Here is a 16,350-nt window from a genome sequence, read left to right as displayed (position 1 = left end):
CATATTTGAACACTTGGGCTTAATGGCTTTTACCTATTTGCAGTTTGTTCCAGCACTGCAATTGTGACAGAAATAAATAAACACATTTGTTTTTGATCATAGTTCCAGTGTGTTTACCCCAAAACAAAAGTCTTCATAAAACAAATGGCTGTGGGAGCCTAGACCCAATATATTCAATCAAATTGTGAAAACTGAATCTACTCGCTAGTCTGGCAACTTTTTTCCACTATTACATTTTTCCCTGTAAAGTTGTATTAAGTCCATTTAATTTCAATGTTTGTGAAGCGAGATTGTTTGTTATAGAACCACATGCATAAAACAAACAGATAATATATCTCTTTGATAAGTGCCAAACTCAACTCAAATGTCAACTTTGCCCCAATCACTCAAGATACTCCCTTTTCTTTTCCTTTTTGTGATTTCACCAGATATTTTGTTTCTCTAACTCTATCTATTTCTTCAACTCCTTATATGTTTTCCCTCTATATCTGGTTTAGCTCCCTCCCATAATGTTAGAGGTATGTTGGAACAGCTGAATCTCAAGAGTGTCCTCTAGAGCCACTAGAGGGCATCTTAGGGGTGCTCAAGAGCAGGGGTTTCAACATGCAGCCATCTGTTCAGCCCACAAGGCAATTGCAGTCAGAGCTGTGAGGAAGGATTCAATTTATGTCTTGTCTGAGCCTGCATAACTCGCACACGATGCGGGTGCCCTTGGCAATGTTACCGTAACAGTTTTGCATACACAGCACTCCCTGTGGTTCACAATGTCTATCGCAGTGCCCTTATAATGTCAAGGATGTACTGTATTTAAACAGTCTATGCATGATATGTCTATGCATGATAACAGTTGAGACCTGTGTACTTTCTCTGAAACTTTACTTAGTGGGTTTTTTTTACTTTACTTTAGATTTTTGACCATAATAATAATGGCCTATAATTATGTGATTCAATCAAAGAAAAGTAATATGTGGTTAAGGAGAAGTTTCTTTGTAGAAATGAATGGAAAGCCATTGTGCTTGGCTTGTACAAGTAAGACTAACGAGCAATAGCAATAATTGTAGAATTACCTCACGTTTTCAATGTTTCTTTATGTCATGTAATGTCCCTTGAACTTTGCCTTTTGCCAATCCCGTTTTTCACTTAAAAACACAAGCTCTGCTATTTATGAAATAAGGCATGCTTCTTCACACTTACAGTATCAGCACATGCACAATGTTGGCCTTATCATTCCCTTAAACAGAGTTTACAGGTGATAACTAACACTAATCACTCATCTCAGAGCCTGTACAACTTGCTTTTCAGACCTGCAGCAACTGATATACAGTTTATAAGCACATTCCCCCAGTTGACAAAGGTAATGGGTGTCTCAATTAGCTATCAGGGTGTTAAAATGTAATATAAGGACAAATTAAATCCCATTACTTCATAAATATAAGGTCAAACTCCTTTTGCAAAGTATAGAAAAACTTTTGCAAAGTATAGTATGTTGCTCAGTATTACTTATTGTCACCTTAACAGTAATGATCTTTCAAAATAAGAACACTATTGCATGTTTATGATAAAGAACCCATTATATTTCGTACAGTGGTCAATAAGACAAAATATATAAAATTTGTGTATAGTATGTTTAGCACACCTAGGCTGAAGGTAAATTAAATGTCTTTCAACCACTCACTTTTTGAAGTTCTATGTCTTTCTATGTTTTTACTGTCATGGGACATGCTTCCTTACTTTCTTTGCTTTTAACACACCTGGAAAGTACTGGAAGTACTTCCCAATAGGTGCTGAATGCAGTAAGCACATTCATCTCATGCTCTTTCACACTTTTCATTTTTCACTGTTAAAACCCATCAATATTTTAACTTTTTTTTTTCATAATTATTGATATTACTGTATTAAAGGCTATGTCAAAACCTAAAAGTAACCTAACTGTGTGGCCTCCATTTACTTAGGAAAATCCAGGATTGTCCTCTGTCTCCCCTTCTTTTTGCATTTGCATTTGGCACTATTGTTACACAATATCCAACTGATTCATGGTATGGATCATGGGGACATGGAGTAGAAGGTATCTTTATGTACAGATGACCTCTTGTTGTAGGTATCAAGACCATCTGGTTCCATCCCTAATATTTTATTTTCAAGTATTTTCATGGTTTGGCAGTGTTTCAGGGTATAAACTGAATCTGCACAAAACTGAGCTACAACCTATTAATAATAATAATAATAATAATTGCTTACACTTATATAGCGCTTTTCTGGACACTCCACTCAAAGTACTTTACAGGTAATAGGGACTCCCCTCCTCCACCAACAATGTGCAGCGTCCACCAGGATGATGTGATGGCAGCCATAGTGCACCAGAACGCTCACCACACACCAGGTATTAGTGGGGAGGAGAGCAGAGTAATGAAGCCAATTCATAGATTAATTAGATTAATTAATTAATGCAGCTGCTGATGAGTTACATCGCTCAATGTTCCCATTCAAGGCTGTAAGAGTGGGGAATACTTGCCTAGGTATAGGTAGGTGTGTATATATACAATTATTCAAGAATCTTTTCTTCATAAAAGTTTTTTCACTAGATCAGATAAAAAAAAACACCTAGTCAAATCTTCTCCTTTCAGATTAATGTAAAGATTAATATACAGTACCTCCCAGATTTTTATGTTTTTCTGTGTATTCCCATCTTCCTAAACGTGTTTTGACAACTGTTGATTCACGTACTGTATATCCTCGTTCATATGGAATAACAAGACTGTAAATGTAAATCTTTTCTAGAGAGACTTAAACTGATAGGGGCGTGGTATTGTCCAATTTTCAGTTCTTTTATTGAGCTGCATAACCGCTGTATTAAGTACTGGTTAATACCATTTACAACATTCAAGGCAAATTTGGTACAATATTGAGGCAAGCGCATGTACAGTAATCATCCTTCACTGCTGACACTGATCTGCACACCCCTTCCTCTCGCAGTCACTCAGTACATCTTTAACCCTGTAGGTTGCTGCTACTACTACTACTAGAACCTGGACCCAGTTTAGAAGAATGTTGGTTTCTGATCATTTTCCATCACTTCCTCAATTTCAATGAATCACACTTTTCTACCATCCTTGTTAGATTTTGCCTTCCACTCTTGGCATATCAGGGGTCTGAGATGCCTGAGGGACCTGTTTGTTGACACATGTTTTCGTTCATTGAATCAGCTCTCTTTCAAATTCAATATCCCTTACGGGTACAGAGCCACCCGCATTGCTTACAGTCTTGTCATCCTCCTGACTGGCACTTCATGGCAAAACATCAATCTGAAATGCTGGCTAGCACTTCTCTGTTGGCTCAATGTCTCATTTTAAGGAGCTGGAAAATGACTACTCCCCTCTTGCATGCACACTGGATCAGAGACATACTGTAATACACTTTATTAAGCTGGAAAAAAGTAGACTTGCATTGAAGGGTTCCACCGAGAGGTTTTACCCTGTTTGGAGATATTTTCTTATTAACAGTACATTAATGAGCTAGCTCTTTCAGATTCTGAAGATGTATCCTAAGTATCACAACTGTAAGCAGCTGAGTGTTTTGTTTCTTCCTCTATCGTATTTGTGATTATGTTTTCTTATGCTTATTTAATTTTTAGTTTGTTTTTTCTTTGATTATTTATATTAATTACTGCTTCATCTTTGTTTTTGGTTGTAATTTTTTAGGTTGATTGCCCACATATTTACTACTGTGCCTTTCTCCATATTTTCATAGGGTGTAGAGGGGAGGGAGTTCTAGAGTAAGTAATTTAGGGGAATGATAACTGAGACATTTTGTTAAGCTGATTGTATTATTACTCTTGCAAAATGTAGTAAAAACATGGTTTATAGTAGCATAAAGACTAGGTATATAGTTGCTCATTTATTTTTAGCAGTTATTGAATGGCTATTATGAAAGTGATTTATTTAGTGTACTGCAATCACAGCTTTTACTCTTATTATTACTCTTGCAAACTTAGTAAAAACATGTTTTATAGTAGCATAAAGACTAGGTATATAATTGCTCATTTATTTTTAGCAGTTATTGAATGGCTATTATGAAAGTGATTTATTTAGTGTACTGCAATCACAGCTTTTACTCTTATTATTACTCTTGCAAACTTAGTAAAAACATGTTTTATAGTAGCATAAAGACTAGGTATATAGTTGCTCATTTATTTTTAGCAGTTATTGAATGGCTATTATGAAAGTGATTTATTTAGTGTACTGCAATCACAGCTTTTACTCTTATTATTACTCTTGCAAACTTAGTAAAAACATGTTTTATAGTAGCATAAAGACTAGGTATATAATTGCTCATTTATTTTTTTAGCAGTTATTGAATGGCTATTATGAAAGTGATTTATTTAGTGTACTGCAATCACAACTTTTACATTTTGAAACAATACAGGTTAATACTAAAAAAACATACTCAAAGGGTAATAACCACATTTTATTAAAATATCAAAAACACAAATCAATACAGATAAATAATACTATATAATGACTATGGCTATTTATTGTATTATTGTATTGCATTGTGTTATGGCCTCCTTGAAGTACATTAATATCAAATCTGGCATTTCATGGCAAATGTTTTAGATACCCCTGCTCTGGAGAGAGGATGATTGTAAACATTCCTACAAGGTTTCAAGAGAGTAAAGTGAAGAAGCTGGTTCACATTACATTTTTCAATATGCATTATACAGTAAGTAGAGAAAGTTTAATCTTTTGGTGAGATCAGACCAGTCTTATCTCATGGTGAAACCAGTCTTGCAGACTTGCATTAATAAACTTTTCCCCAATTTTGAGTTGACATCTTATTTGCTATAATTACACTTTTTAAGGGTGGTTCCTTAGTTCCTATAAACCATATTTTATTAGTCAAGACTTGTGAATAAAACTTTCCAATGCTCTTTATCTGTTGTTGACTCTGAGGAATTCTTGTATGATTTTCATTTCCCACTATTGATGTATTTCTGTAGCTGGGGTCCGCTGCTTTGCTCTATCATAAATGTTTCACCATACTAGCTGCACACAGTGTAGATATACAGTACCTAGGCAATGAAATGCAACTTCTAGCATTGCATTGTTTGACACAAAAGGTGATGTGAGTGCAGATGTGATGTAGATGTGATTGGATTTCTTAAAGTAAGGACCATCACAATTCCTATTTCCATTCAAATTAATATATGTATATGTGTTTGTATTGTTAATATTAATTATAGATATTAATTTTGATTCTAAGTGATTACATTTATGAATTAAATTCACAATCAACGTGCTAGTGTTGGTAAGATACTGAACTTACAGTGCATTCAGCTCAACTAACGCTCAATTACAATTTGCAAGATCAAAATTCCTTTCTTTTAAAACAAATATAAACTCCATTTGAACTAGATTTGCTCATTTACTATCCAGGATTGCAGTTAATTAACAGAAGTAATATAATGGCAGCAATATATTGGTGTCATTATGGGTGGTCTGATGGCAAGTAATGAAAACTAACATTTAAAGTAAGGGAAAACTACATAGGACTTCCTCTCCCTCTTGCCTATTCAAGATTATTTTCTGTTAAATTCTGCTTACTTTAAATTATAGTTTGGATTGCATTTTCCTTTCTAGCATATTTGCATTCTTAACTTAGGCCATGTGGAGAAGATGCAGTATCCTGAGTGGGTGGGAGTGGTCAAATTTTCTAACTGCTTTATCAAACATAGGGTCATGGAGGAACTGGAACCTATCCCAGCAAGCAAAAGGCACAAGACAGGATCCGCCTTGGACAGGATGCATGTCCGTCACAGGGCCCATACATAGACACAAACATGCACACATTCAAGATGAGGCACAATTTTTCCAACCTATCCATATGGCTTTTGAGTGTGGGAGGAAACTGGTACAACAAGAGGAAACCCATGTGAACATCCAAAATTCCAGTAAGATAACATCCTAGGAATTGAACCCAGGGACCCAGCACCGCAAGCCTGCAGTATTAACCTATGTGCCTTTGTTCTGCCCTCATTATAATATCTTTTGTTAAACGTTTAGCCATTTGTTTATGTTGTAATATCTTCTTTCCAAATACACAAATAATTCATATTGAAAGAGAAGTACCTGTGTCAATGATTTCTGGATTTGAATTAAACCATGTCGGAAGAACTAGACCACTAAAGGTTGAAAATCCCAGGATCAGAAGATTTCTTGAAGAATTCAAGTCCACGTACTAAAAAGAACATAGAAAAAATAAAGTTAAATGTGTAATTAAACTGACAGCTTTCTATACACTACAGTACACTCCCTGCTCTCCTAGAGCTGAAAATATCAGTGCATATTATTTATGAATATCCCATTGCTGATATTTTAAACAAGAAGGAAATTATAAATAATTAAACAGTAACAAATGAGGAATATTAATAAAATTAATTCCAATTACTTACAATATTTTGTTTGCCGAATCATAGCTAAAAACACTTTGGCAACAGCATACATTTAAACATTTTTGACAATGTGATATTGCAAATTTGTAGACTGCAGAGGCCATTGTCAAAACATTCTTTGTAATGTTATCACAGCTATTGTTGTTACCAGGCCCAGGGTTCCTCTGGGAAACTGAGAGCATTCTCACAGGGTCTCATGGTTTTCCATGCACTTTCAGGCCTGTCCTCTGTTAATCAGAGACCTAATTATTCCATTAAGACTTTCCCTATTTAATCCAGGAGTGCCTGTGAAGCAGAACTCCATGATTGTGTTATTCAGCAGCACTTTCACCCAGAGCGGTCTCATCTCTCCTGGAACCCCAGCTCCTCTTCTGAACGGCCTCACTCAACCTTGAGCAGGTTCATTTGTCCAGAATCTCAACACTCACCTCAAACTGCCTCTGTGTAGCTGCTGAATCAGCCTGTTCTGAAAGCAGTCTGCCTGGAACCCCGGCATTCTCTCCAAGCAGCCTCACTCTCACCACTGTTTGGCTTCTGTTCAGAGCAGCTTCACCTGCCTGAGCCCAGCCACCGCTATTTGGCTTTCACCCAGAGCATCATGTCTGTCTGGAATCCCAAGGCTCAACTTTGACTGCCTGAACTCAGCCGCTGTTATTTGGCTCCATTCAGAGCAGGGTGTCCTTCTGGATTCCTAGCACTCACTTCGGAATAACTGAACACCCACATCCGCCTGGAATTCCAACATTAATCTCTGACATCCTCAACCCAGCCAATTGTTGGCCTGCACTCCAAAAAGTCATGTCCTGATTGGAACACCAGCGCTCTCTTAGATCTGCCTCACACTTGCAGCTAGTAGGACAGCATTATTTGCCCAGAATCCACATTATTATTCCAGGGCAGTATTGTTTGCCCAGAATCCACATTATTATTCCAGGGCAGCATTGTTTACCCAGAATCCCAGTGCTCACCTCAGATTGGCCACTATTCAACCTCCACTTTCATCCACTTTATTCCTCAGCCACCTCATAGCTTTAATGTTCCTGGGTTCCACCTGGAAGCTCTGCCCATGGCTGTGCTGGCTAGGGCTTCTCCATGCTGCTTAGTGTGAACCAGAGGTCAGGACCCCATTTCACTCCCAGACTTCAGCAGATGACTCCCTCAGTCTGACAGCGCACACTGACCTGGTCTCTGGAGTAGACCTACCAATGAGTGTGTGCCTCCATCAGTCCAACAAAAAACGCACCTTGAGGATGATCACCCCGACTGGGAGTATGTCACCCAATTTCAGAACCAGACCCTTCAGCCATGTTTAGCTCATTGGAATGATGCACATCTTCAGATCTGGATGGCTCACCCCTTTTACAGCTGCCTTTCCCTCGGAGCACTGCATCTATGGACTCATCCCTCAGCCTGGTCTCAAGTGTGTGTGCAGTAAATCTGCTCAGTCCAGTTCAAGGCACACTTTTGAAATATCATCCCAATGTTGAGCACCTGGTCCTTCAGTTCCGAAACAGGCTTCCAATCTTTGTACTGGCCCAATGTGGCTTCCAAAGTGCCGATGTCCAGATACTCATTTCCTCAATTATTCACTTATTCAATCACTCACTAATCACTTTCCCTAAGATGTTCTGGAATACTCGATCCCCTCTCTGTTGGGCCTTTTAAGGAACTCCCTGATCCTTTACATTTTTCGGACTAAGCAATCCCCCAGCTGCACACTTGGCATAATACAATGTATAATATAAACATAACACTATTGCAGGCTTTACTTGTCAACCTTAGATGTTATAACATTATGAAATCTGTAATAGTTTGTATAAACCATCTAGCCTTCAAAAACCATGTACAGTATATTTGTCTTATGTTTTTGAAATGTAGCCACAATAACAATGAACGACTTGAAGTCTGAATCTCTGATATACAATAATCAAACTGCTCTCTTCCAATATAAAAATTTGTTTTTTAACGTAATGCAACCATAACCATTCAATAAACTTTACAAGTGTTTCACTGTGTTAGTCAGCAGTGATACAGATAAATGTCATACTGAATATGTCATATTTGTAAGGGTTTTGTAATCCCATACTAAAATCAAAATTAATTGTAATCACTTTTCTTTGGCTATTACACTACTTAACTGGCTTCTTGTTTGTTATCGCTTAAGAATGTAAAACAGGCATTATTTTTGTTTTGCTCATTGTATGTTCTACACTTCTATTTGTAAGGTCAATTAATAATTGCAAGGATGAGAGTAACACAATTTAACAGTCTGGTAACAGTTGTGTTTTAGCCTCTAAGCAGGGAAACATTAAAGTAATGAAATGAAAAGGTCATATGGGGAATCTTCTCTGCCTTTTGGCTAGAGGAACCTTTTCAGTGTCAAACTGTGTGTTATACTGCTACTATTTGTTAGTCAGTCTTATGATCTAGTGCATATCACAAGAGAACGTAGGTAGCCTGCAGTGATGTTTCTAAAGAGAGTAGTATGCCAATGTCTTTCCTGATGAATGAAACCAAATGCAACCAAATATGAAATACAATAAAATGTGACATCTGGTGACACTATCAAATGGCTCATTGTGACTCATGTTGTCCAAACCACAACTATACAATTTAGCAGTGTCAGTTATAACATTCATCATCTCAACCACCCAGGCACAAGAAAACATAATTGTCTAGGCTGTATCCTAACAAAATACCATTTTAAGAATGACACAGAATTCAGGAATTGGCATAAAACTTAGTTATGATGTGAAACCAAATATGTGCTTTGGGCATTTTGCTTTTGTGCAGTTTTATGTTTTTTTCTTTCATTTCTGACGATAGCAGTCATTGTTTTTTAGGGGTATTTGCCAGAATTTACCATGGGAAAATATTTTGTCTGCTACTTTCTACATTATTGCAGTTACTTGTGTCCTTTGGAAAGTTAGATGGATGCAGCAGTTCCAGCTTTTCTTCTACTCTGTCTTTTGTGTTATATAATAATGTATAAAACAAATGTGTATGGTAGAGTGTAGAAGAATGCATATCAGAGCTGATTCAGTTTTTAACCCTAGTTACAGTATGTTTAAGTACAAGAAGTGCAGGCTTAATGTAATAAAATTAAATAATACCTTCTTTTAATATTTGACTATTTGACCCTCAAAAGAAATTAGTAATTAGTAATTAGAATTAGTAATTGTCAATCACCCCCCATCTTGCTGCTAAGCTCCTTATATCAATCAGAACTCCAGGGATACAAATTTTGCAGGCTTTCCCCCTAAAAAGAGATTTGGCAAGTCATTCACTGTTTCTCAAACTGTGGACCTCACAAAGTCCATAGACAAGTTAATACTAAATAGAGGTCAGGCTCAGCTCTTAGTGTTATCAAACCACCAGCTCACAGGTAGAGAAGCATTCACTTACTAACTCAAGTTTACCCAATTCTGCAGTATCTTGTATTGATTAAGTCAAGATACAGATCAGGTGGGTTGTCTGCATTCTTGTACTTAACCTGTGCTACAAGAAAGCACCTTTATTGTTTGAGCTCACAACTATTCAAATGTAAAGCTATTTATTTAAGTTTGTTATCAGTCATATTTATAAATACAGTTTACTGTATATACGTACACAATTATATTAATAGTATAATAATTATATGTATAAGTACACAAATGTAAGAACAAGCATTGAACAGTTTATGAAAGAGCCTATTCCACAAAAAGTAGTATGTGATATTTTGTAATTGTCATATATCCCATGACTCCCTGTTTTCTTGTAATGTAAGAGCTGGTGGAATAGGTTACATGCATATTAAAACTATGCATTCTAGATAGGATAACAAAAAATTAGCAGTAATCATGGAATTCATTACAGTTTGAACATATTGTTTTCTGTTCTCAAAATATCTCACATATCTAATTTTTATTATTTTTTAATTGCTCATTATCAGTGTTCCTCATTTTTGGTGTTTATTGCAATGCCAAGCTCCATTTAAAAGGCAATTAGCTAAGATTGTATCTACACTAGATACTAATTTAACAAAACAGATTAATTACCCTCTGCAACGGGAAGCTTTTTTTGGTTATTAACTAGAATTATTTTTTAACATTCATGTTGTCTTTATACTCCACATACATCTCTATTTTGCTGATGAAGATCCAGCCATCCATTTCCTAACTGCTTTATCCAATGCAGAGTCATTGGGGAGCTGGATCCTATCCAAGCAAACAAGGTAGGATACGTCCAGGGTGGGACACTAGCATTGCAAGGCACCTATAGCCGCAAACATGCACACACTCACACTAAGGCAATTTTGTTTCTTGTAGACAATTTACCTACAGAACCATTATGTTTTTGGACTGTGGGAGGAAACCCACTTGACCACAGGAAGAACATACTCTACCAACCCCACAAAGACAGCACCCCCGGAATCAATCCCAGGATCCCAGATACATCATAATACATCTTTAACACACTGGAGGGAAAATAATGAATTGCTTCATTGCCCCTTACCTGAAGGTTAGAGATCCCTACTGCTGCAATCATTCCAAACATAACCAGAAACATTCCTCCTATGACTGGATTTGGAATGGTAATAAATATAGCACCAAACTTTCCAAAGAGTCCCAGCAGAATCATTAAAACACCTGCTGACTGAAGGACCATTCTACTGCCAACCTGACAGAAAAGTAGAGAAAGAAGAGATTTGATTTCTGAAAATGTTCTCAACAACAGAATTGAAAACATAATGTGCAGTAAAGATATACATTAATAATTTTCTTAATACCATGTCTTGCAAAAATTCTCATATCATCAATATTATCACATATAGTAAATCTCTATGTTTGTTAAATATAGCTTATAACACTCATTATTCACAAAACCAATATGACAACATTAAATAGCATTATATATAGATATATTTATATAAATTAATTTTATTCATAGCCTTGTAACCTTGCTCAGTTGAAATTTGGAATTTGGACAATTCCAAACGTTAAGGTTATGGAGTGTCGTGGTGTATGAAAATGTTTTCCTTGTATTTTGTGAAGTTCCACATAGTGGGATCTGTTCTGTATGAGTCTGAGTCATTCATTTAATCAGCATAATTAAATATGCATTGATATCTTTATAATATATTATAAATTTCAGACAATTTTAAATGTACACTCTATGAAAATACACATACAGTATGCACAAGAGTCAAAAGTGCATAAAGCTTAAGTACAGTAGGTAATGTACTCGACAGAAAAAATAAAGTTTATTTCCTTTGACACTCTTTTACAAATTGCTGGCAAAACTATGATCTAGTAAGTTGAATAGTCAAACAAATGTTGTTGTACATACTGTATTCAAGATTTCTTTGAATTGATAAGATATGGCTGCAGGTGCTGCAGAAATTAATGCAGTTAACTTGTTACCACATGTGTACTTGGCCTTTCACAAGGAAATTTGACATTAAATGACGCAAATGATTGAAAAAATTTGAAAGTGTCTTCTGCGAACATGCAATGGAACCATTTCTGTCACTGTCACTATAAAGCCATTGAATTAAAACACCTACACATAGCTGCACAAATGTCCTACACATAGGTCAATTTTTAACTTCGGGAAACTCTTCAGGAAACTGTTTCTCTTGCATCTCTGTTATTCATAAAGTTCATGGGAGAGCAGGAGTGGCATATCTGGGAGCTCGTAGTTAGGATAAATTCCAATTCAAAGTGTATAATTATGCATCTGACATGTCTAAACTCTCCTTCAAAGTGATAAATTTTCTACTGCAATGTGACTGCCACATTCCACCTAGAGGTGCTTGTATTTAGAAGCACAATTCCTTGCTCAGCAGGTACTGTACAGTACACTTCATTGTTAGGACAGGTGAAACGTAAGTGATTATTGTGTTTTAGTTAGAACAAGAGCCAGTATTTTTCATCAGCATTTTTGTCATAAAGCAACTTTCTAGCTGTAGACAACATTTTATATAGTAACGAATATTAGTCTCTGTACAAATTATTCCATATGCATCACATATTACTCTGTCTGCATTTAATCATCATCAAGATCATCATCAGCAGCAACATCATCTTTATTATATTTAACTCAATTTATAACACCATTTAAAGGGGAACTGCAGTCTTAATTTTTCAGACAGGTTATAAAATCTTGGCAAAATAAATGAATTGAAGGAATCACAAATTTTACACATACAAAACTAAGCACAAAATCTTGAACTTTGTTCTGAGTACTGTAAGGACACCATGTTGTCGCAAACTGCTGGTCTTGCCATGGGCGAGAGCAAAAGTTGGTGAGAATTGTGATGTTCCCTGCTCAGTGTAGTGCCTAATGTAATGTAATGTGATACTGTATGAATGAATTGTGTTTTGAAATGCACTCATCAATGCCGATTCTTTCTCCTCCTGTAATATAAAAATTGAGTTGCAGTTCCCCTTTAAGGTACTTTACAATAAAGCTAATGTTACAGTTTAATGAGGGTCATCTAGCTACTGTCAACATTTGCAGTTCTGGGTTTTAAAGGAAGTAGAAACAATGAATGGTGGCGGAGGTGTTTGCTGAGCTGTAGGGGGTCTGAAATACATTGATTGAAAGGATTCATCTAGTTAACCTTAGTTAATTAATTTCTTGGTAAATCACAGTAGAAACACAGGATAAAAGACAGGTAGGCGGAAACTGTCAAAGGAACACATACACGGAGAAGATAGGAACAGGGAGAGGAACAGAAGTTTTTTATTTCGTTGGACAGGAAGTAGGCCTCTGAGATTATTGTACTGTAAGCAGTGTTATTTTGTGTGCATGTAATATTGTGTGTTGTCTAGTTATTGTTATTGTTAATAAATATTCATTTATTCCAGTTTGCCTTATTTATTACGTTTTAGAGCTGTGACAGAGAATTGTAAAGACATGTTGTTATTTAATTAACTTATTACATTTATTATAATTATTTCTTTTAATTATTGATAATTATTGATTATCTCGATCAATATTCTTTATTATCATGTATTATGCTACACAAAGAGAATACTATAGAGACAAGTGTACATAAATCAATATAGTAGATTAAAAGATAGTATGTAAAAGAGAATAGTAATATAAGATTTTAAAAGTGCTGACTGAATGGCAAGATCTAATATGTGCTGGGGAGATTATAAATCCTAGGAGGAACAGAACAGAAAACCCATTGTCCCAGGATTCAGAGCTTCATTTGGAGAGCTAAAAGACTGTCAGCGTTCAGACTGCAAATGGCATATAGATTTACAAAGAGTTAAGAGTTCCCTAATGTAGTCAGAACACAAACCATTCAAGCCCTTCAAGTCAGTAGCAGGATTTTGAAGATATATTCTCATAAATTTTAATTTTAGTTAAGATCTGAGCTGTTGAGTTTTGAACATGCTGCAACTTGTTAAAAACATGTCTCAATACACAAGAAAACACTATACTTCAATACTATAATCTGCTGACCGATTCTGAAAAAGAGAATCTGGAAAAGAGAAACACATGCATGAGTTTTTATACAATGCTGCAGATAAGAAAAGACACTCTCTAGCATGGCTAACGTGAGCTTTAAATGCAATGTTCTCATCACAAATTGTATCAAAATGCCTGAATTGAACTGATTTCAAAGCCATCAATTATACAGTACAAATAATGTAGTATAGCCAAAAGTCTATATGCATGGTTGCTATCTTAGTAAATTGGTTACATCTGCTTTGTTTTTAAATCTAAGCAGTGTGACAAGGAAAATAGTGCTTGATCAATAATGGACATCATGCAAACATAAAATGTGTTTCATTAGCATACAGTAGAAATTAAAGCCAATGCCAAACTTATGAATCTTACTCTAGAATGTTTTTCCACCCTGCCATAGTTAAGTGCAAGAGGACAGTTTCTAAATCAAAGTTACTGACAGCTACATGAGAGAAAGTCTGTCAGCTGTAATATCAACATAATTAAACTCAGCTTTTTTTTGTCTGAATCAGATGGTTGAAAGTTATTTATGCTTTCTCTTATAGCCTTCATAAAACAGAGGCTATTATAATCATAGTATTGAAATTCACGCTAAGAAAGACACCTCTTAGCTCCACCACTGATGCACCCTTGGCTACATTCTCATCTACTGCTGGAATGGATGACTGACTTGGGACACTAAGCATCTGTTACAGGACCAAGTCCCTGTCCTTGCAACTTACAAGTTTTGAACTGCAGTGAATTCCTGACCTGTGTACCTCTCAACTGCACCTAGAATGGCCTCTGATTTAAACATTACACATCTGACAATGTGCACACTCTGCCTGTTTGCTGCTTATCTGTCCTGAGCTGCGACTTTGGAGACTCAAAGAGCAACCAGTTATTTTATACCTCTTAAACCCTGGTGTGTGTGTGTTTGTGTGTGCTCTGCGATTGAATGGTGCCCTGTCCAGGGTGTATTCTGCCTTGTGCCCATTGCTTCTCGACATAGATCCAACTAAAAATTGTAAGAAAAATACTGGATGGATGGATCTTTTTGAGTCATTTGGGACTGTTACGCACATAGCTCAGTACAGCTTTCAGTGTGGCTTCTTTGTCACTGTTAGAATAAAAATCAGTTTAAGAAAAACTTTTCTTAAAAGCAGGTGCTTGATATAAGGCCAATGTTAGTGATCCAGAGCCCCTTATTACAGTATGTATACCCCCCAAGCCAGACAACTGGCAGGAAGTGGGGATTGTCCTCTTCTTGAAATTTCATTATGAACTAAATTTCAGAGGATACACACCGACGCAAGAAACTCTGTTTCTGTAAAAACGCTGTAAAAATAGACTTTATCGAGTTTTTTTTTGTTTAAACCTAATTTGTTTGAGGAATGGCCCTTATCCATTGCCATATGAATGAAGAAGTCAGGAAAGAAAACACAGGCCAAGCATATACCCATGTAGAAGAAATATTATAGTTGCAATACAAATATCAGTTGAACTGGGATAGAATGGTCAATAGCTCTGGTGGTTTGTATATGATATACAAACAAAATATAAAATATGATAAGACAAATGTGGCCAAGAGGACAAAGCAGTAAACATATAAAGGAGCAAATCAAGAGTAGGCTAATGTATACCTTCAAAATTAAATCATTTTATAGCAGCCAGCTGTAAAATATATATAATTTGCCATAAGCCATATGGTTTAAGGCATGATGCCTGGTGGTATGTAAAAGGAAGTTGAAACCCCCCAAATCTTTCCAAATTGATACTCCACATCAGCAAATAAAGATAACAATCACATTAAAAATGGAATTTGGCATTAGAACCTGAAAGTTAAAATAAATAGCCTTTAGCTGCTGAATAAGGCAAGTATTTACATTAACCCAAACACAGTGGGGGCAAAATAACAACATACTGTAATTAACTACTGTTCATAATCATAACTTTTTTATAACCTGCTTATTTAATCATCCAATCCTGGCTATATTGATGACGCTGTGCGAACCACAGTGAGTGAAATATGTGTGTCCTTGCACATGTAATAAACTACTAAGGTTAAAATAAGCAACTTTAAGATCTTTAAAACCTGTTTCCATGTGACAATGATGGACCTCTGAAGTCCGTGTGGCCCTGGAATTTCCTCTAGGGCCACTGGACATTTTTCATTTTGAGGAGTTTCCAATGAGCCTTCAAAGTGGCAGCACTTAGAAGAAAGGAGTAATTAGAAAATTCCTCTGCCAAGAAGCCAGATTTCAACAGTACCTGAGGTGGTCCAGGATGTAAAGGGTTAAATTCAACTATGTTGTATATATCTATGACTGACCAGAGAAAGAATGTAGGAGGTATGTGAGACCCAGATAGATACAGTAGCAGCTCAAGCATTCCTGGCTGTCAATAAATTGGCCAGAGAAGGTCTAAGGGGTCAGGCCAGTGAAGCTGGAAGTTTGCAA

General features: G+C 36.2%; 1 protein-coding gene across 3 annotated transcripts in view; it reads right to left on the bottom strand.

The window, feature by feature from the left end:
- Positions 1 to 16,350, bottom strand: part of LOC148829292 (solute carrier family 23 member 2) — a 49,548-nt gene that overhangs the window by 16,236 nt on the left and 16,962 nt on the right. For all 3 annotated transcript variants that reach the window (XM_088924288.1, XM_088924290.1, XM_088924289.1), the window contains exons 9-10: positions 10,943 to 11,107; positions 6,126 to 6,234 (exon numbers count right to left, since the gene is read on the bottom strand). In XM_088924288.1, the coding sequence (XP_088780414.1) occupies positions 6,126 to 6,234; positions 10,943 to 11,107 (274 nt within the window). The remainder of the gene's footprint in view (positions 1 to 6,125; positions 6,235 to 10,942; positions 11,108 to 16,350) is intronic.

Source organism: Atractosteus spatula, chromosome 8, assembly GCF_055471065.1.
Source record: "Atractosteus spatula isolate fAtrSpa1 chromosome 8, fAtrSpa1.hap1, whole genome shotgun sequence".
Taxonomy (NCBI): domain Eukaryota; kingdom Metazoa; phylum Chordata; class Actinopteri; order Semionotiformes; family Lepisosteidae; genus Atractosteus; species Atractosteus spatula.
The sequence above is the reverse complement of the archived record's forward strand: the minus strand, read 5'-3'. Positions and strand labels throughout refer to the sequence as shown.